This window comes from Phyllostomus hastatus, unplaced genomic scaffold, assembly GCF_019186645.2.
Source record: "Phyllostomus hastatus isolate PE091 unplaced genomic scaffold, TTU_PhHast_1.1 phas_contig_244, whole genome shotgun sequence".
Lineage (NCBI taxonomy): Eukaryota > Metazoa > Chordata > Mammalia > Chiroptera > Phyllostomidae > Phyllostomus > Phyllostomus hastatus.
The window spans coordinates 1,021,712-1,043,466 of NW_025333796.1; the positions used below are offsets into that span (position 1 = coordinate 1,021,712).

A 21,755-nucleotide genomic window follows, 5' to 3' on the forward strand; every position below is an offset into this window, starting at 1 on the left:
GGCCCGAGCCGCACCTACCTGCCCTTCAGCTGGGCCCGGCCTCTCCACTGGCTTGCTGTCCTTCGAGCAGGGGTCTTCGGAGCAGAGAGTGCCCTCGGGTTTCTGGTTCACGAGGGCAGCCGCCTTCTTGTTCTTCAGCAGGTGCTTCAGGAGCTCGTTGCCCGCGTCTGCTTTGGCAGCCGGGGCCCCGGCAGGAAGGGGAGGGCTCTGCCCCGAGGAGACAGCACAGGCGGCAGCCGTTTCCGTGGCCTGACTTCCAGCGCGTCCCTCCGGCGGAGGCCCCTCGTGGTCCGGGCACTGCTCAGGCAGGGCTGTTTCCTGTTTGTCCTCTCCAGTGGTGGCAGGTGTATCCAGGGGCCGCTTGTCCACCTCTGCGGTGGCGCAAGTCTGGTGATGTGGAGCTCCTTGGGAGAACTCACCGGGGGGCAGGCCGTTTTCCGGGTTGGCGTGCTGCTGGCCTGCCGCCGCGCCGCCCGCCTCCCCCGGCTCGGACTCTCCTTGCGGAGGGAGCTCGCTGGGTGTGTGCACGGTGGGTGTGGAGGTAGCTTCAGAGACGCTGGGGGTCGGAGGAGCCGTTATGTCCGAGTGTGGAGTGGATGGAGCCTTGGTGGACTCCACGTCGTCATCTTTCTTTTTCTTTCTTGTTCTTTTTTTCTTCCCCTTTTCCTCTGGGATGATGTCAGAGTACAGCTGGATGAGAGACTGGGCGGAGCCAGGGTAACCTTGTCCATGGGTCACGGCAGGGTCCTGGCCACAGGGCAGACCGCTGCTGGCCCCTGGTGGTGCCGCAGACAAGGCCGGCGTGAAAGGTGGCCTCACGGGGGACTGCGGGAAGCCGGCCCCGGGAAGACCCCCAGGCGCCTGCTGACTGGGGTGGAAGTTTGGGCTCCCGCCAGGCATGGAGGGCGAGTCTGGGACAAACGGTGGGGGTCCCAGCTGCCTCCGCTCACCGGCTGCCATGAAGGTCGGAGTGGGGGGTGAACTCACAGACCTATGGGCACTCGGCTGCTGTAGAGCCTGGCCCACCTGTTGCTGGTGCTGAGGAGACTGCTGCAGGGGCCGTGGGGGCTGCAGGAAGTCACAAGGCAGGTCAGGGCCGTAGAACGGGGCCTGGGGCGCGGCCGGCCTGGCGCTCAGCTCCATCCTCTGCTGCAGGGCACGCTGGCGGTCCACCTCCTGCAGCAGCTGGATGCGCTGCCGCTCCTGCTGTTCCCGGAGACGCTCCTTCCGCTCCCGTTCTTGGAAGCTTTCGCTGAAAGGGTTGTTGTCATCGAACTCTACCCGCGGAGGGGGGCCGCTCTGTGGGTTTGCGCTGGACACCGTCCCTGGGGCTGGTGTGCACGTTTTCATTGGCAGTTGGGGAACCGGAGGCTGAATCCGGGGCGGGTTGAGGGCGAGGTGAGTGGGGGTGCTGGGAGGCTGCCACCCTGGTAAGCTGGGCATTCGCATGGGGCTGGCGTGGCCAGGAGTGACAGTGGTGTGCGGCAGCGGCTGGGCCACCAGGGGGAAGCCGGGCTGGCCGAGGACGGGCGGGGCTGCTGCGGGGACCAGGGGCAGCGGGGGCTGCACGCCGGGCAGGACGGCAGGCGGGGCCACGGCGCACTGCTGCTGCTTCATGCGGTAGTCCTCCATGAGCTCGGCGTGCTCCTTCTGCTGCTTGCGGATCTGCAAGGGGAGGGAGATGTCACTCAGGGACACGCACGCGGGTGCCGCCCACGCCCTGGCCGAGGGCTCTGGGGGCTGCGCCGAGGGTGGTCTGTCTTCCACAAGGCAAAGCGTGTCGCTCGGGCAGCGGCACAAACCGCAGAAAGCCGGATCGACACGCACTAACCGAAGACTGCCAATCCTTCCTGACAACAGGGTTTTCGTGAACCCCCTGTAAAACCTTTTTACACACAAACTATCAAAACCAAATTCCACGTACAGTTTTCTGAAATGAATGGTAAGAAAACTTCACTGTGAAAGTCCTAAACTACTTCAACTACAGAAACACAAAACAATAAACAGGCTACACAGGAATCAGCTAACTGTAACACCTTAGAAGTTACATTAATCCATCAGGTTAGAATGACTGAGGTTTAACTCCACTTCCACCATTTAGACATGTTAACATTTCATTTCTTCAATGTATGCAATGGCACCCCCCCCCCCCCCCCCCGCTGCTTGGGTTAAGAAGGCTAGACTGGAAGACTCCTTGCATGTAAGAGCGAACATGCTCACATTTCTGAACTCCGTATAACCTCTAAAGTATCTTCAATAGTTCCTCGTAGGGTCCTCACAGACTGGTGCCAACTAATTCGTCCCCAAACCCTCTGTGCCCTGGACTCATCCGGTGAGGACACAGCCGGAGATGAGGGCTGGGAGGGTGGGGGGCGGGTCTCACCCCAGCAGTCCTCACAGACTTGCAGGTCCCGCCGGGCTGGCAAGCCCATGCTCCGCGCACCGCGGCTCAGCTGTGACTTCTGCCTCATTTTCTCCTCCTTTCTGGCTAGTTCACTGCAGAGAACTGGAGTCGCGGATGGACTGGGGAGGCAGCAGGAATGCACACGAAACCCCCGGAACAGTGTCTGAACTGGAAGGCGGGGTCCCCGCCGTTCCCACCACACTCGAAGCTACTTTAAAAAAGCCATGAGCAATCAGCGTCCTAAGGAGATCACACCGGACAGTGGGCAGCTACACAGGGACCGGCGACTGCTGCTTCCACAGAGGACGTCCTGGGGGTGGGGACACGAGGCCTCCATCACGGAGAATTCACACAAGGCAATGAAAGGTCTATAATTATGTTACAGGAAATATCCACGCTTAAAAGTGTGTTTGCTTGTAGTACACACCAACGCAGTAAAATTAGAGAGAAAAGAAACCCCGCCTTCCGGGTTAGTCTTGCTTCACGTAACAAATCATACCACAGGCCCCTGTCACGGGCACGGCGCCGTGCCATCGAGGGCACCGCCGGAGCAGGCTGCCCGAGCCGGGGCTCCTCACGCTCCAGCCAGGAGGCGCGCACTCGTCACCTGCCTCTGCGATGGCCGATCCCCAGCCTCTTCCCAGGTACAGCGGTGAGGACACCAGCTTCAGAAGGTGGCTTCCTACAGTGTTCCTCGCAGGAAGCACGCAAATTTTGTCAATGTACTCTGACCTCCCCCATTTCTACCACTAGCATTTAGATACTTTTCAATTTTTTTAAAAATTAAAATGGACTGGTGGGGGCCATGCTGACTCTGGGTGTACGATTCTCCGAAGGCTCACACACAGACATTGGTGGTGTCGCGGCCGCCGCCACGAGCAGGGCGCAGAGAGCTCCCCCACTCTGCCTCCACGGTCGGGCCTCCCTCCCCGGCCCTCGGCCCGGGAGACCACCCGGTCACCGCCCCGCTTCCCGGCTTTGTCACGGCAGGAATGCCAGGCACGCGGGATGGGCGAGCGGCCCTTCGGGATCAGCCTCCTTTACTCAGCGCAGTGCTCTGGAGACCCAGCCAGGCCACCCCTTCTCGCTGCCGGGCAGGGCTCCGTGAGGACACGCCGTCCTTCGCGCCCCCACGCACCACGGAAGGGCACAGGGGCTGTTCCCAGTTCCTGGTGACCATGAACAGAGATGCCATAAATGCTCATATAAGGATTTTTTGTGAACCCAGGTTCTAGGAGTGGGCTCTTAGCCCATTTTGAACACTGTTGCTGCTTTATTTCACTGTTTTTATTGATTACAGAGAGAGGGGAAGGGAGGGAGAGAGGAGAGACGTTGATCAGTTGCCTCCTACACGTGCCCAGAACAGGGACCGAAGCCGACACCCAGGCCTGTGCCCTGACTGGCAATGGAACCCGAAATCTTTTGGTTTGCAGGACACTGCCCCACCAACGGAGGCACGCTGGCCAGGACTGTTAATGGTCTTATTTTAAATAAAATTTTACTTCTTCTGAAGGATAACTGTAATTTCAAGATGAGCATTTTGAGAAACAACTGGTTTGTAATGAAGGGATGGTTTCATTTTTTTTTAGAAATGAGTACTTTTCACAAAAAATACCAATGCATTTTAAAAGGAAAATACAGAGAGGAAATATGAAAAAGAATCACTAGAATGTTTCAAACGCCGTATCTGAGATCCCACTAGTGACCAGGAAAGTAAAGGCAACGGTCCACCAAAGGTCAGCTCCTCCGGAGCAAACGCTCCTCGGACCACTTCTGTCCCCGCGGGAACCCGGGGCCTCCCCGTGAGCCCTGCGCCCCAGAGCGCCGAGACCCTGGCAGGCAAAGCCACAGAAGCTGCCCAGCTCCTTCTAGGGCACGGAAAGGACTCCCCTGGCTCAGGACTTTGGCAGCGACTCAGCTCAGCGCGGCCCACCGAGCGCCCGCCGTGTGACCACCAGCCCAGGGACGGGCCCTCACCTGCTCCAGCTGTTTCTGGACCATGCTCTGCTGCTCGGTCACGTGCTTGAGCTGCTCTGCGTCCTCCTCCGGGAACTCCCGCCCGGCCTTCTTGGCGGTGCGCTGCTTGGCAGAAAGAGCCTTCTTGGATTTTCTGTGGGCGCCGATTTGTTCCTCGAGGTATTTCTGCTGCATCTGAAGCAGCTGCTGGGTCTCCTGCAGCCACTCTTCATACTGCTTACGCTGCGAGTCATCTGGGGAGAAAACGGAACCCTCGCCGTGCTGGCCTTCCCCAGCGTCCCCCAACAGAGAGGCCCCCCAAACCCAGTTTGTAAGGCAATGCACTTTTACAGGACCTGGTAGCAGGCATTTTGAAAGCGCCATGCTAACCATTAGACCATGGTGTAGCTACTACATAGTGGGAGGTTTTAGAAAAGTATTTGAGAAAACCAAAGAGTGTGTGGTTTTAGGACAGGAGTTAACCTCATACTTATCGAGACTATAAATCTAATCTTTGGAAAGAGACTTTTATCTAACAGATATAAATCATCTGCTGAACAAACTGCTGAAACCCTGTGTGCATCTCATTAAGTCAATTTACAGACTTTGAAGAGACAAAGACAGACATACCCTGTGACAGCCCTGAGCATGGACTAGGCACCATTTCCCATGCTGCCAAGTTTAAGGAGTTTCCCCTGTTTCTTGGTGGTGCAAGTGTGTCCTATGCTGAGAGGGAGGGAACACAGAATGGTTCGGGAAGAACCAACATGAAGTCTGTATTTTACAAAGGAAATCTGTATGTTAAAAACACAGGTAGTTTTTGGGAATTCGGTAATTTGTACTTCTGTAAGCAAGCAAAGACCGGGAACAGTTAACCAAGTACAATCTTTTCCAGTTTTATGACTGGCATGGACCTCTCCCAAAACGACTCTCTCCCCCTCTGCCCCAGGGGTCCTTCTTTCCTCTTTCAGGGCCCTTCACTGCCGTGATGCCAAAAAAAAAAAAAAAAGTCATCTCATGTAGTGGAATTCAGAGTATGCCTGTAGGCTCACTTTTCAGACACAGGATGAGTAAGTCCCATTCCCAGAAGGACCTCAGCTGGAAGGCTACATCAATGACCACAGAATACTGTCATACGGTAAGAATGCACCAAGGCAATGGGCACAGGAGAGCCAGAAAAAGCCAGTTGGTTACAGCAGTTCACTTGTTTGTAAGTGCGAATGCGTTCAAATCATGATCGTCTTTAATGCAGGGGTAATTTGAGAGGGTCGGACTTTGGGGTTGTTCCTAAACCCAGAAGTCCCGGCACATGTATGACCTTGACATCTAGTCTAAATGTGAAGGGCATTTTCCAAGAACAGGCTTTTTCACAAGGTTTCAGAAGTTCTGCTTCGGGTAGAGTGAGACCTACCGCAAGGAAAGCCTTTCTGGTTTCTGGAACCAGGAGAGCAGAGGTGAGCAAAATGAAAAATAACGGTGAAAAAAAAGTTAGCTAGACAGTCTGAAGATTTCAGGAAGGCTCAGTCTGGGGAGAACGTTCAATGCTACCCTGAACCGCCTCGGGGCCCCGGGAGACGACGAGACAGGGCTCTGGCACCCGCGCGGCCAACCCCGCCGACCTCCACGCGGCTGGCTTCCCTATGTCGCTCCCACTCAGTGTCCTCGTCGCCGAGGCAGACCATCACTGGAGCAAGAAGAGGTTTAACTCTACATACAGATTGTAAAGTGCCCGATCTCCTTGTCTATCGTCTATATAAAAAAAACAAAAATAGCAACAGTACTGAAGAGAGTGGGGAAGATGGCTTTTCTTTGCTAAAATCTTTATCTAACTGTAATTCTTCATGCACAGAGGAAAAAGCAAAAGCAATGGAAATACATGCCTCGAGGAAAAGACGCCCAACAAGGCCTCATGAAGAGGGGGCCCTCAGACCGGAAGCCACACACCTGCCCTGACCGCAGAGCTCCAGAACACAGACACAGCGCCAGCGAGCAATCCCCGAAAACAGGTAACGTGTGAGACTCATACTTACTGACAAAGCCCGGACCGAAATTTGGAGGGTTAGGCCTAGAAAGCTGATGTGTTATACTGCCGTCCTAAAATAAGTAAAATTTACACATAGGTTTATTCCACATTTCAGTTCAAGGGGAAAAAAACTTAAAGAAAAAAAAAAAAGAAAGAAAAAGAAATGGAAGGATTAAAAAAACCCTTTAATTTCCTAAGATACCTTTAAAATTCTCACTTTAATGAAAAGCAGGGCGAACTGAGTGGCAACAACCTATTTTCTGAGAATTTTGCTCTCTCTGAACTGCTGTATTTTCTGGATTTCAGCTGAGAAACACGTAAGTCCGAGGGGAGGGACCGTCCGTGGGAAACACAGCGCAGGGCGAACAGGCGCGGCCAGCGTGTAGCTAGAGCACACGTAAACCCCACCCCGGACGAAACCCACCCGGCCCCTCTCAGGACTCGGCCGAGAGCGCGGGCTCCGCACGGACGGAGCCCTCCCTACAGCACGGCCGCCTGCACCCCAAGACCGGCGTCTCCGACGTGTGCGCGTGAAGCACGGGCTCGCCGGCGACACGGCCGACCGCGAGGCCCCTCCGTCCCGCGGCCCGCGACGGCCGTCTGGACTCCGGCCGCGGGGCGGAGGACCCAGCTCCACAGACACGGCAGGAGGGGCCCGACGGGCAGCTTCCTTCTGCGTCCCGGGCGGACGCTGGACGGGGCGGGCGGCTCTGCTTGCCCTGACACTGCCCGACACCGAGCACGTGAATGTTCACACACTCACAGCGGAGTGTTCGGAACGGTGAGTATTCAAACTACTGCGTCATTCCAAGGAACAGACAGCAGAACGTGACTTCACCGAAACAGAGTAATTATACTCCATATTTCTACTGTTTTTAACAGCTTTGCCTCCAAAATACAGGATGTGAAAACATCTTTGTGGAGCTGAAGCTGGACAAAAGTAACACCCAAAACCCTACACCTTTACTTTGGTCTCCCTCCCTCTGATTCCCTACCCTTAAACACAGAGTTCCTGTTCAGAAACTGCTGTCCATGGTTGCCCTGCCTCGGTCCTCTCCTTAAAAACTGGCAGGAAAACCTGTTTCTGCTGAGCCGGTGTCTAAGGCTCCCATTACTGCTAGAAGCGGCCCCGCCCTGTGGAAGAGGCCGGGCGGAGAGAAGCGCGCGTCGGAGGGGCGGGGCACGATACCTGCGGCGCGACCTGAGGCAGGAGGGTCTGGCCTTCACCCGTCTGAGCCCCGGGCGCCGACTGGCCCACGAAGGGGAACCTGTGGGCAGAAGCACCAGGCGTCAGGTGACGAGCGTTCGGAGCTCCAGCTACTTCACGCTGTGAAGCACGTTCTCTTCCAGGGCAGAAGGAGTCAGGCCCACGTCCTCGCCCTCCCACACCCCACCGCACCGCCCCGCCCCATCCCCGGCCAAGTTCGACTCCGGGTAGAAGGAAGCGTCGGAGATCACGCTGCTCCCCGCTCCCCACCCCTCGGTGCCCCGGGGGCCGTGGCACACTGGCTGGGCCGTGCCAGGGTTGTTTTCTTCTCCGTTATGCGCTTCACTGTACCTTAAAATAAAATGAATTCGTCTTTTGAATCAAACACAATCTAGTGAGGAAAACGGTTTTATTACACACTAAGAAAATTATTTCTCCCAATCTTTATCTTAAAACTGCCTTTTCTGACCTAAAAACATAAAAATAATAATGAACTGAGAACTGAGCTATTTTGTGCTGTAGGAAGTAAAGCTGTCTCCCCCAAGTAGGAGGTGTCACGCATTTTGGCACACTTCTGCATCGGACGTTCAAGTAACAGTCGGTCGCTGAGCAACAACAAGTCTGTACGGTTGAAAACACGTGGCCAGCACCTCGTGCACCGACGCCCCTGCCCCTGCAGCCCAGGCTGGGAAGGTCTCTCCACCCGCAGGCCGCCCCGCCCACCCCCGCCATCGGCGTCTCCCCGGCTAGGCTCCGCGGGATGGCCACCTCCGCCCCGCCAACGCCCCGGAGAGCAGTGGGCACAGGCCCACACGCGCCTCGCTCGTGTCTCCCCGACCGCAGAGGTGTGCTGCTGGACCAGCAGGGGTTCTGAGTCTGCGGCCCGTCCTGCACACGGAGTGCTGAACGGGGTCCGGCCTGACTGCCCTCTACTCCGACTTTAGACAGCAAACCGCAGTCTCACTAGCAGGGCCACGCCTTTGCCGCCGGCAGAACTTACGTCACTCTCCCACCAAACGCTGCTGCCGCACACACTGAATATGGAACATTTAGCTTCATTATGTCTTTAAAGTTATGTAGTCATTAAACCTACGGCTAAATTTATTAAGAAGCACATACACCACGTTTTAAATAACCACGTTTTGAGTGTAACTGACTTCCTTCGCAACACTGTTTTCGGATTTGCGCCGAAAACGCTCTGGGAAGAAGAGCGGAGACCTCACTGGAGCGTCAGAACGCCACGACGCGGAAGGGGCCCTGCGCAGGAGAAGCCGTGCGGACCACGCGGGGCCGCCGGCTCTGCCCTGCGCTCAGCAGTGCCGCCTGGCCCACCTCCAGGCCATCTCGGCAGATGAACTCAACCTTTCGGGTCCCTGATTTATAGGGAGTCTCACGATTACTAGAGTCGTACAGTTGTTTTTTTTTTCTTTTTTAAACTTGAGAGTCCATTTGTTAAAGCTGGGGACACTGAAACAAGGGCAGGTTTGTGATGGAAGGCCTTGGGGAAGGGGTCAGGGCGTCCATCCAGGACCTGCTGCTGCCCTCTTGCACTGGCTCAAGTCTCGTGGGTCCCTTAGGATTTAGGACACGTGCGCCCGTGGGAGGACGGGGTGGGGAGCAAAGACCCAGGCATGGTCCCAGGAGGGAGAGCGCCAAATTCATGTGGACTGTACATTCACTTCCGGAAGTCTGCTTTACACACCAGGTTTTCTTTTTTTTCTTTTTTTAAACTTCTAATTAAGTGTTATGAGTATTGTTTTTTATTTAGTTTTAGAGAGGGAAGGGAGGAAGAAAGAGAGAGAGAGAGAGAGAGAGAGAGAAACATCAATGTGCAGTTGCTGGGGGTCATGGCCTGCAACCCAGGCATGTGCCCTGACTGGGAATTGAACCGCGACACTTTGGTTCACAGCCTGCGCTCAATCCACTGAGCTATGCCAAGCAGGGCACATACCAGGTTTTCCAACAAGATAATGAGGCTCAACCCCTCCCTACTGCCGGAGGTTACCCAACAGCTATCTACCTAACAGCCAACCATTCCCGTGCTGGCTGGACACAGACGGACCAGCACCGTCTGCAGGCAGTCTGATTCGGTCGGTCTGCGTCACAGTAAACCAACGTGCATTAAGAAGAAAACCGCCACCACATTAACTCTGAGGGTGGTCTATGATCAGAACTGAACATACTGCCCCTGAGGTTATTAATACTCCTGAGGGGGCATAAACACCCCAACTCTAGAAATTCTTACAGCCCAACAACTCTCACAGTCTTCTGTAACACGCAATTTCCATTTTTCTGCTAACAGTGAAAAGGCGTACAAATTCTCCTACTGCCAACTTTCAAATGTCCTCTTCTCTACTCCTTATGACACTTTTTCTGATTCAAATTTCATTTGGGGGCATTTATTTTAGAGTCTTACTACCTTTACTGAAATGTTCCACATTTTTCTTTATGTTGTTCCCCCTTTGATGGAATAAATAATATTCAAAGACTTAAATGAACTATTATCTTAATACAGAACAGTTTTTACGACATTTAAAACACTTTGGACTTCCTGACTGATCGAGTCAATCTTCCAAACCTCCCTGTGGTATTTTATTATGTTTACCCTTATTATGGAAATTAAACTCTCACATGTGATCACCTGCAGATGACATCACAACAAATGTAAGTGCCATTCACTCCTACAAGGGGGACTGACAAAACCCGGAATTTACTTGTCAGCAAAACACTTCCCTTTAAGGACTTTTTTCATCCAGGAAAACCAAAAAAGGTTACTCAGGGGGAGAGCAGGTGAACAGGGAGGGTGGGCAGGAGCACTGGTGAATCACCCATCACGGAACGGGCAAGTGCCTTGAAAGAATCCTCACAAATCAATCTGGAGGCCCAACTCAGCCCCTCACAAGTAGGCCATATGGCACATGGATGCGGATGGGCTCCCAGAACACCCACCCAGTGGGGGAAGCCTGTCCCACAAGGGGCCCACCCTCCAGAGGGTAATTCTGCTTCCTGGTGGGTCCCCCATCGTACGGGTTTGTCAGTCGGTATGTATTCTTTGCAGGAACCAGCAACAACCCCACATGCTTCCTGACACGAAGGAGAAATGAACAGTGTCCCGCCTACCTGCTCATGACCATGGGTGGCATGCCCAGGCTGCTCTGCGCCATCACCCTGTTGATGCCTTTGAGGGCCACCATTTTTGCTTTCATGATAGGGTCTGTGATTGCATCGAAATCTAGAGAAGAAATATATCTCAGAGTTATTGATTCCCAGTACTTGGTTCAAATTACACTTAGAGGTGATGTAACCATCACGAACGCTATATAGTATCTACAGACTCTACTTCACCATTATTTAACAACCACTCTTACAGACTTCCAGAACCAGGTAAGGGATCACGAGACCCTAAGAACCGCAGCCTGATTTTCGTGCATCTCAGTGAGCAGTAACTGAAGCAGGCTATAATACCTGAGCCCGCAAGAACAAAAACAAGAAGCTTGTCAAATACACGGGGAATTGCAGCAATAATCCAAAGCAGTGGAACTCCTTTCCACCCAAACGTTCACATGCTAATCAGAGCTGCTTCTTTAGCAATGGTAACGCAGTAAGAACCTGCAGTTATTTCCAATACTAAGGAGTTCCACTAAACCAGTTACCACACCTCAAGAGAAAAACACACCAATTTCTTGAGGACATATCCTTGCAGTAAGGACAGGCTGCTGAGAAAAGACCTCTGCGTGAGTGAGACATGGCCGGGTGGTGGAACTGGTAGCGTGGAGAAGAGAATGTCAGTGTCCCCGCCTGGAGGAGAGTGTCGTCAGACCTGCATCTTCTGGGGGCTGGTTCTTGCCATCACAGGCACTTGGGCAATTTTGCTGCACTGTCAATTTGTGAGTTACCGCTCCCCCCAGATTAGTAAGCTACTAGAAGTTAAATAGCTTTCTATAACAAAAAATTGCCAAACATTTGCTGTAGCAAATAGGATTACGAAGTGTATTTCTATTATAACGTCTTTAAAGTCAAGGACCCGGAAACAAGGACGACCCCCCCCCCGCCAAAGGAGATGCTTGTTTCCTCTGAACACCACCACGAACAGACTCGGGAACACCAAGCGTGCTGGGCCTCTGGATGCACCTGGGAGGAATCTACCACACCTAACCACTCTCATGGTACGGTTGCAGGAGGAACAGGAATGGGGCCCTTGGTGCTCTAGCCCATGGAACGTGAACCCCGAAACCACACACACACGCGCGCGCGCCGCCCCTCCCAGTGACCACCACGACCGACCCCCGGCACCCGAGGCCGCCCTACCGACGTTGGGGAAGAAGGGCTCCGACCGCTGCCGGATCATGGCCTGCATCTGCCGCTGCTGCTGCTGCTCCTGCCTCTCCTGGTCCAGGAGGTCCTGCAGAAGCAGGGGCTGCTCCTCCAGGAGCAGGGGCCTCTCGCGGCCCTGCTGGGCGAGCGCGGGGGGCACCATCAGCGGCTGCGGGCCGGGCTGACTCGGAAGAGGCACGGCTTGACTGGCAGGTTTTCCTGTCCCGAAACCGTGGTTAACTGCTGACGGGCCCTGGAGGAAGCCTGGGTTGACCTGCACGCCCTGAGGAAAAGCATGGTTTACCCGCGGGACCACTGTCACATTGGAACTCACGGCACTGTCCAGAAGGGGGCCGGGCGGTGTCATGAGGGGAGGCGGCAGACTGGACACGTGGCTGGAGGGGGAGGCAGGCAAGGCTGGTGGGGGAGACCCCAGCGGCCTCAGGTCCGAGCCCTCCGATTTTTCGTTAGCAAGTAAACTAGAGAGGACTGGAGCGGACCCTGTCACGCCACAGGAGCCCACCGTGTCTTCAGCAGGCAGCTGGGGGGGCCCGAGGGCAGCGCCGGAGCCGGGGGCCGCGGCGTCCAGCGGAGGCCTCCTGTCCAGGAGCTCCGCCTCGCAGGACTGCAGAGCAGCCGCGTCCGCCCCGTCGCCGCCGTCCGTGCGAGCGGCAGCCTGGGAGCAGGGGGTGTCGGCGGGACCTCTGCCCGTGTCGCCGCTCCCACGTTCACACCTGGCTTCCCCTTCGGAAGGTGGGGATGGGACTTCGGTTTTGATGTCGCCAGCAACGGTGGGTTTTTTCCACGGAGAGCGTGTGTCAGAAGGAGCCCCGGTGCCACCTTCCTGCTCCTTGCTTTTCGGTTCGGTGGACACACACTGACTGTCCAGCCTGTCCTCCATGGGGACGCTGAGGTCGAGCTCCTCGTTGAACACGCTCTTCTTGCCCCCGAGGTCCAGCTCCGGGTCCGTGTAGGCGATGATGTCGAACTCCCCCGACCGCAGCAGGTCGTCCAGGTGGGGGTCGTTCGTCTCCAGGTTGCCGAGCGTGTCCAGGTCGTCACCCTTGCCGTCCTCCGCATCCAGATTTAAGTTCTCGAGGTCTTCGTCATCCAAGTCTTTGACTTCAACCCCCTCCAGGTCTTTCACGTCTAGTTCTTTTACAGAGGGGTCGTCGGAGTCCAGTTTTTCCTCAAGACCGTCCGAAGGCTGGGCAGCGACGTGCAGACTACCAGATGGCGTTTCAGCTGGTGCGGATGTGGACAGAGGGGTCTCAGGAAATTCGCCGCCTAAGGGATGACTCAGGGACCTCACGACCACGGACGAGTGGGCAGGATGCCCTTGCTCCGGGTGAGGCGGCGGCACCTGGTCCAGGCTGGGATGCACAGGCAGCTGATGAGGTGGACCTGGGGGAGGCCGTCTCAGGGGGTCGGCGTGTCTGGGGCCCGGCAGGTCCGGCCGGGGCATGAAGGCCCCGTGCCTCGGGGCCGGGGGGCCCTCCAGCGCGCCGCCGGGAGGGACGGGGAAGGGCAGCCGGGGCCTCCCGTCGGGGGCCCTGTGTCTCAGCTCGATGAACGCCTGGCCCAGGATGTTGTGCTGCTGCACGGGCAGGCTCTGCGGGGGGAAGTGCTGCGGGAGTCCCACGGGGCCGCTCGTCTGCGGGCCGCCCACGGGCCTGGGCACGTCTGCGGACATGGACCTTCTCAGCTGCGGAGGGACGCCAGGTCCGGGCACCTGCTGAGGGGGCATGAGGAAGCGCTCCTGCCCAGACAGGGGGGTGTGACCCCCTCCTGGAAACCCAAATCTGGGAGAAAGAAAAGCAGGTAGTTAACATTACATTTGTGTTATGTTACATTTAGAGTTACCTTGAGAAAATGAGAAAGTTTTGGATTACACTCAGATACAAATGTTGCTACATACCACGAGGTAGCAAAGAAAACAATCACAAATAGAAAGCACTGGTAAACTATCCACACGCAAGGACACTTGGCTACGTGCCCATAATGAGCCCCGTAAACGAAGACGCAGGAACGGCCGCTAAGCAGGCGGAGCCAACCATTCCAGAAGAAGCCTCGCACTGCTGGGGCTGCGCGCGAGTCCGCTTCCCCCTCTACAGTCAGGGGCTTCTGTGCAGGGGGCTGATTTGGAGGGGCCTTGAGTGAAGGGGGCAACCCTGCGAATTGTGCTAAGTCTGACAGGACTCTGTGTCGCCAGGGAGACTAGCCTGTCTGTCTGAAAGGGATGAAGACGGGGGGCAGTAAGACACGAAGACCAACAGGTATTAACTGCGAGGTCTAGCAAATGAGCGCTGGCTGGTGTGGCTCAGAGGATCAAGTCCTGGCCTTTGAACCAAAGGGGCGCCGGTTCGATTCCTAGTCAGGACACCTGCCTGGGCTGCAGGCCAGGTCCCCAGGAGCAGCGTATGAGAGACAACCACACACTGACGTTTCTCTCCCCTACCTTCCCCTCTCTCTAAAAATAAATAAAATCTTAAGGAAAAAAAAAACCAACAACAACAAACCATTAACTTTACCAGGCTATCTCATCATGAAGAGTTCCTGAAAGAACACATCCTTTCAGTGCGCAATCTCCAGAATGTCCACTATGCAGAATAAAACAGAAACCCGGAGAGAGGATTCCCATTCCTCACGCCACAGCACGCTCTGACTGGATGTGGTGGTCCCCCTCCAGAGATCTGAGGGGTGTGGCTGTGATGTGACCCGGACAGAGCCAACGCTTACTAACAGAAGGGGTACCTAGAGCCTTCAGAGCTTTTAAAGGTAAAAAACCCCAGAACTTTAAAGTTGTTTGAGAAAATTATCTGCACGAAGTCCAGCTGAGAAACAGGTGGGGTTTGGGACAGGGTGCGGCGAGGAGCCGTCTGCCGTCCCGCGGGCAGCCAGGCCATCCCGCGGGCAGCCAGGCCGAGCGCGTTTTCCCAGAGTGCCCCGGGCTCAGCGCTACAGCCCCAGCGGGACGCACATCGCGCTGTGCGTGGGGGAAGGGCTGTCTCCTGCTCCCTCTCGTTTCTACGTGACTCGCTCCCTCTCGTTTCTACGTGACTCGTCTCGGCCCTCCCCAGGCACCCCAGGCGCCCGGACGGTCTCAAACCAACAAGTCTTTTTTCTCACGGCAAGGGAAGGAAATGAGGACGTTGTTTCCAAAAAGAAAAAAATGTTTAAATGAAAATGGCATTTTGGGGGGTATTTTTCTATTATAAAAAATTATTCAATGTAAAAAAAAAAAAAAACAACCCACCAACAGAAAAACACACAGTGTAAAATGTCAACTCCAGTTTTCTGATGCTAACCTGCTGGATACCATTCAAGACATTTACCTAATTGTTTCTGCAGTTTCACGCAAATAAAATTGTATTGTTTATAATCTATATTTCCAACCCAGTAAGTCAAAAAGCTCTTTCTCATCAATTATTAAAGCATCACATTTTTCACGGCCAACTTGTACTTTACAACACAGATGTACCGTAATATGTACACCCACTTTCTCCTGAATTTTATGCCTTCAACTTCTAAAACGAATGTAACGGAGCCCATGTAAAGATTTCTGGAGATAAATCATCCTAAATGCACAGAACAATGCAATCAGTGTTAGCCATCGATAGTATGTATTATTGCAGATGAGGATTTAAGTAATTTATACCTTTTTGCTTTTATAACCAGTGGTTAAAAGAATAACCCTGAATGTGTTTGTGTCTGTAAATTCCTACGAAGTAAAACTTCCTGTAAGTTAAAGGCATTTCTGATCTGCCCGCAGCTGCACCAGCCAAGATGCCCATCAACTTGACTGTTACCCACTTTTCCAATTATTAATTTTTAAATATTTTCCAATCTAAACAAAAACTCAGTGTTTTAAAAAATATCCCTGTTATTAGTGGACATGACACTGGCTGTATCTCAAGGGGACTAAGGAGTAAAGGCAGTAACAACTTCTTAGCAGAAATGTCCCCTGCCCGGTCCCTTCCAACAGCAGTGTAAGTGTGGCATGAAATGAGAAGCATTACCTGAATCCGTGAGGTCGGATCCCCATACCAGTAGCATCGGGGGCGTAGGGCCCGCGTGGGTCTTTTGGGAAGACGGGGTACCGAGGCCCCATGGGCGGGACAGCTGGCGTACGGAGGCTCCCAGGGGTAGGGGGGCGGCGGCCGGGTGAAAGCTGGGCGCATGCCCTCAGGCTGCCAGTGCTGCAGGGGGTGAGGCATGGCAGCCGGGTCCTGGGGCTTCTCCTGCCGACCTGCCATCTTCTTCTGCTGCTGCTGCTGCAGGATCATTTCCCGTAACTTCTGCCGCTGGAGGAAAGAAACTAAAGTCACTGGGATTCCTGCTCACGAATGGCTTTCTAAATCCTGTCACTCCCAACACGTGACTAAGGTAACGTTTAAAATACCTTCATGTTTTAAACTGTGATGAAGCACTATTTACACTTCCCTGTTCAACAGGTTATGAAACAAATTGATTATTTGGGGTCTTTCCCTTGCCCAGCAACTATCACAAAACCCGAAACCTTTCCTAAACAAGAATGCCCCTAAAAATCCATCAACACTAGAAGTACACTTGGAATACTGCAACTGAACTGGTGTTAATTCTACCACTTTCGCTCTTCTTGTTTGCAGTGTTAAGAGCTCTCAGTAGAAGATACACTGTAACTCCTGACACTAACTCCTGGGCAGAAACTAGCGCCATGAAACGTCTGGGCGCGCGCGCTGTGCTCACCTGCCGCAGCTTCTCCGTGTCCACCTGAGACGCACTGCCGGGGCCGCTCTGTGAGTCGGGGACTCCCGAGGTGGGTGCCGGTCCAGGAAGCTGGGAGACACTGGGAAACTGCGGGCCTTGAGAGTTCATGGGGGTGCTGGGAGGAGCACTGAAGTTCCCCTCGGACCCGGGCCGAGGCTGGTCGGCAGCATCAGGAGCAACTGGACTTGTCCCAAAAGCGTCAGCCTGAGACCTCGGGGTCATGGGGGGCTGGTCATAGGGATCCCGAGCAGCAGACGGGGAGACGCGGCTAAAGGTGTCTGCGAGGCCCGTCCCGGGCGGCCCGGGAGTCTGGGGACAGGCATCCGGGGGCCTCCCCACAGGGCCCACTAAGGCTGAGCCGCGGCCCTGCGCCGCCTGCAGGAAGGCGTCCTGACTCGGCATGAGGACGGGTCTCGTCACTGAGGACCGAGCGAACCCCTCCGACCCCCTCGGCCGGGGTGCTGCTGGTGGCTGAGAGTAGAAAACAGAAACACCAGGTCTCGGTGTCCCAGGAGGGTGAGCATAGGGGTCCGAATGCCTCGGAGCTGTGGCGGGTGTAACGAATAAGTCTGCCTGTGTCGGTGGCCTCGGGGTGGGTGGCTGCTGACTGTACGGATCGATCGAGGGGGGCCGGGGAGTGCCGGGGGGCTGAGAATAAGGGTCTGGGTTGGAGCGAGGTGGTCCTGAGGGCTGGGAGTACGGGTCCTGAGATGCCGGCCTCAACGTGCCCGCGGGCTGGGGAAAGGCCCTGGCGGGGTGGGCGAAAGCCTCCGTCATCGCCGGGTGTGGGGTGAGGGGCGGCTGGCTGTACGGATCACTGGGCTGGCTCTGCGAGAAGCCATCTGCAGGCCTGGGTGTCAGAGCGGGCCTTTCGTACGGGTCCACGGGCAGGCGCCTGGGAGCCTGCAGCCCGGGCCCGAAAGGGTCCTGGGAGGGGGGAGGTGGCTGCATCGGAGTCTTAAAAGGTCCAGGACCACCGTCCAGAGGTGCAGGCGTCAGCCCAGGCCGGGCATACGGGTCAGGGACCCGCTGCCTGTGGAACGAGTCTGCCCGAGGGGACGGCTTCGGGAAGTGGTCACTGGTCGCAGCTGCTAGAGGGCCTCTGGCGGCTTGTTCCGAAACGACCGGAGAGCGGGGCAGGCCCAAGGGTTTGGGGAACGGCTCTGCCAGCACAGGCCGGGGTGTGTCTGGGGGCTTTGCGTAAGGATCGCCGCCGGTCCCGGAAGAAGAGCAGGACTCTCTGACGGGAGACGGCCGACCGGCCGCGCCCTCGCTCACCGGAGTGGGCCTTGGTCCCGAGGGCGGGGGCGCACAGCTCTCCGCTAGGCCCGCAGAGTTTCTCCTGGACAGGCCGTGGCCCCCCGGAGCTGGTCTTGGAGTGCCGACCATTTTTGCGTAGGGGTCCATCGGGGACGGCGGCCGGGAGTTGGCAGACCCAGGCGAGAAGGCCTGTGGCAGGGGCGGCTGTGGCTGGGGCAGACTCTCCTGGAGGGGCGCCCGGGAGGGGGCTGCCGGAGGGGGCGGGGCCTGCGGCTTCACAAACACGTCGTCCGCAGGCGCAGAAGTGGGGGTCCCGGGGTGCGGCTTTGCGAACAGGTCCTTGTGGAAGGACTGAGCCGGGGACATGTTCCCACCGCCGGGCTGCGGGGTCGAGGGGCTCTGCACGCCGCTGCTCGGCGTGTCTGGGCCGGGCGGCGCCAGCAGCGCCTGCGCCCCCGACTGCTGCAGCTGCTGCTGCTCGCTCTTCACCTGCTCCAGCTTCTGGGAGGCCTCGATCTTCGCCTGCTGCTTGCTCTTCTGGCGCATTTGCTGTTGGGTTTAGAAAGAAGCGAGCGTGTGGTAAAGGAAGAACGTACGGGGACAGGCGGTTGGCTCTCTCTCGAAACGAATTCTTCGTTCTGTGGGGAACTGATCTGCCTGAGGCCTCCACGACCACGGCACACCCGTGTGAGCGAGACCCTCCCGAAGAGGCGACGGTGTCCCCCGGGCTCACTCACGCCCACAGTCACGTACCACCTACTCCAGCATCTCCAGAAACACCCAAGGCAACTTGCATGCATCTCACCAAGAAAGGAATGTTTATTTGCAACCAAACGTGTATGTTCTCGCAAGACCTACGTTCTCAAATGACACGACCAGCTCTCTTCAAGCAGAAAGGCAGTGTCGAGAACTAATCACTACAAAACAGAGCGCCCCACTAACCTGCCGGAACTTCCACTCCTGCTCGTGCTCCGACTCCCTCTGCTTCAAGGGGTCCTTGAAGAGCTCCGCGTCAGCCCGCGCGCCGGGGTCGGCGCCGTCCGGGTGCTGCTGCCGCCGCAGGGAGTCGTTGGACATCTGCACTTTGTTGATGCGTAGCGCGGCCCGGTTGTCTCTGGCTTTTTGCTGAGAAAACAGCGCAAGAAAATCATCTCTGTGTAATAAGAAATAAATTTACTTATTTATTAAAACTTATTTCTAAGAAATAAAAATAAAACAATGCTGCGCTTTATCACAGAAGAGCAAGGAAAGGCCACGCTGAATGAGGTACAACCCTTCAGCCCACACAGCCCCTCGGGCGAGGGAGGAGGAGGAGGAGGAGATGGAAGATGCTGCCCCCTGCTCCCTCCGCCTCGTGTGCCTCTTCGTAGTCGCAGGGCGGTTTTCTACTGAACTCCGGACAAAAGCAGCCTACCGTGAGAAGAAACGGGGGCACGCCAACGCGGCCTCCGAGCGCTGCGCCCTTGGGAAGACGCACGGCCGTCCTGAGGCGGAACGACCCCGACCGCCCCCAGGACAACTGTGTCCAGCCTTCGGCCCCCGGCCCCGACGGCCGGCTTACAGACGCGTCCCACGTCCCACTCAGACACGGAGGGTGAGGGAGTCGCGGCGGACACGCAGCTGTTCGCCAGCTGCGCGAGTACGAACACGCTTCCGCCACGGGAGACCTTTCTGTCGCCCCGGGGCGAAGAAGCGCGGCTCGGGTGTCACGCTCAGAGACACGACGCGCGCAGGGCTGTGTTCAGTACCACGTATGGCGCCCTCTCCTGCGAACTGGCTTTCCTCCACAGCTTCGCGATCTGCTTCACCCTGGTGGTCCAGTCTGCAAGGCAAGGAGGCACGCACGCGCGTCAGCGCCCCGGCGGGGACGGGTCATGGGGAAGGGCTGACGGACCCCCGACGGTTAAACTTTCCTTGGCCGCACTGTCGCAGACGAGTGGCCCCACATTAGGTTCTCTGAGCAGTACCAAGGTCACAGAGCACAGCAGACCAACACAGTATTTTCTGAAAAAAGTGTTTGTTGCCTTACTACCAACCTCACGTGTAGAGTTAGGACAGTTTTAAATCGAAGGGACTAAGCAGCCAAGATCAATGTAAGCCAAATAGAGGGTCCGGCACAAATAACGCCCCTGCTTATTACAACACCTTTTATTACGAGATCATAAGCAATTAATTCTGTAACATAGCAGTGTCAAATGCAACACACCACATGATGTTTTAGGTGAAACATTTACATTAAAACCATACATTATTACACCCATATTATTAGCCTACGAACCACATTCAAGCAGGCCTTACTTCTGCCGGACCCTGTAGGATAAACTCCCTCAGCCATAAAGCTGTTGCCGGGAGCAAGGCTGAAAGTTCTGTAAGGTATCTGTGCTCAGGAGGGAGCTTTCATTTTGACCACAAGGAAGTCAGCGTCACTGTCGACGAGCGTCGCCCAGACCCGGAGCAGTAAACACTTCCGAGCCGCTCCTGCAGAACTCGGTGTCGCGACAGCATGAAAGACGCTTGGGTGAGGGGGACAGTTCGTGGTCAGGGGAGAAACCGTGTGCTCCACGTTAGAGGAAAGGAAGAGGAGCGGAGGGGCGGCAGAGAGGGCAAAGGCCACCGAGAAATTGGGTGCTGAAGAAACACCACGGGAGCTCGCCCTGCTCTGAGACGCCGGCTCCTCCTGCCGGAAAGGTGGCCTCGGGTCTGCACGTGCAATGAACCACATGCCACAAGGGCTTCACCCATTCATTTATCTTCGCTCTCGGGACGAGGCCAATGGCCCGGGGCCTGGGACTGAGGAAACGAAGATGTTTCCAGGGTCCAGGGGAACTGCCCGCTGCATGGCCGCCCGGGGTGAACATGCCACACAGGCTCTGGACAGCAGGGAGAAGAGCCCAGACAGAGAGACAAGCACCGTCTCACAGTCACGAGGGAGCGGCTGTCCCCGCTGCGGCCACCCGGCCAGGACTCACCCGGGAACTCGTCCTTCAGGCCGGGGAAATTGATGTTTGTGTACAGCACCGGCGCCACGGTGGCCATCGCGCCCAGGGCCTCCTCCTTCTCCCACTTGAGGGTGCTCCTCTGGGCGTTCGACAGGGTGTCGCCCTCCCCTTCCACAGGGGGCGCCGCTGAGCCCCATGAGCTGTTGGGGTCACTCGCCAATGGATGAAATGCTGCACCTTTATCTCTGGCAAACAACATACGACGTCACTTTGTAAGCATAAAGTAACCTTCAAGTACCAGCTCATTAAAACCTGTTGGGCGAAACGACTGAATGTCCCATGAATTTTAGCAAACGTCACAGTGAACATATTGTATAGTAAGGCCACACACAGCAGTGTGCTGACAGGCCTGTGACAAAGGTCCCTTCCGTGCCCACGGGAGGGGAGGGCGCGCAGTACCTGGCATCGGGGTAAGGGGACGGGGGCATGGCCGAGAACGCCCCCAGTCCGCCTCCAGCAGGCAGAGGGCTGTGTGGGAGGTGAGGGCTGGGTCCGATGAGGCCGTTCATGAGCGGCATCCGTGAAAACACATCTTAGGAGAAAACAGTCATTCAGTTTGCATACTGTTCATAAACATAAAAAGCAACAGAGATTTCTAAATAAAAACTTGTAATGCTATTCAATCAAGTTAGATTTTATCTCAATATTAATCTGCAAAACGGTGCTTAAGGGCGATTAGTCATGTATTTTAAAATGCAGTCTCCATAATGCCGTCCCCCCCGTCATGGCAGAGTGGGACCAGTGCGTGTGCGCAGTCTGCAAACCGGTTATCGTGTTCCAGGGTATTATTCTGCATACGGCTATTCTTGTTGCTTTCCAGAGTTACAACTCCAATGCATTAGC

The 21,755-nt window shown here is 55.8% G+C and overlaps 1 protein-coding gene across 1 annotated transcript in view; it reads right to left on the minus strand.

Annotated features, from left to right (window-relative positions):
• Positions 1–21,755, minus strand: part of KMT2C (lysine methyltransferase 2C) — a 206,699-nt gene that overhangs the window by 23,436 nt on the left and 161,508 nt on the right. Inside the window, 13 exon segments of the mRNA XM_045837738.1 lie at positions 19–1,665; positions 4,382–4,614; positions 6,391–6,454; positions 7,573–7,651; positions 10,711–10,822; positions 11,899–13,706; positions 15,924–16,048; positions 16,050–16,208; positions 16,633–18,462; positions 18,856–19,038; positions 19,662–19,735; positions 20,883–21,097; positions 21,312–21,444. Of these exon segments, the coding sequence (XP_045693694.1) occupies positions 19–1,665; positions 4,382–4,614; positions 6,391–6,454; positions 7,573–7,651; positions 10,711–10,822; positions 11,899–13,706; positions 15,924–16,048; positions 16,050–16,208; positions 16,633–18,462; positions 18,856–19,038; positions 19,662–19,735; positions 20,883–21,097; positions 21,312–21,444 (6,662 nt within the window).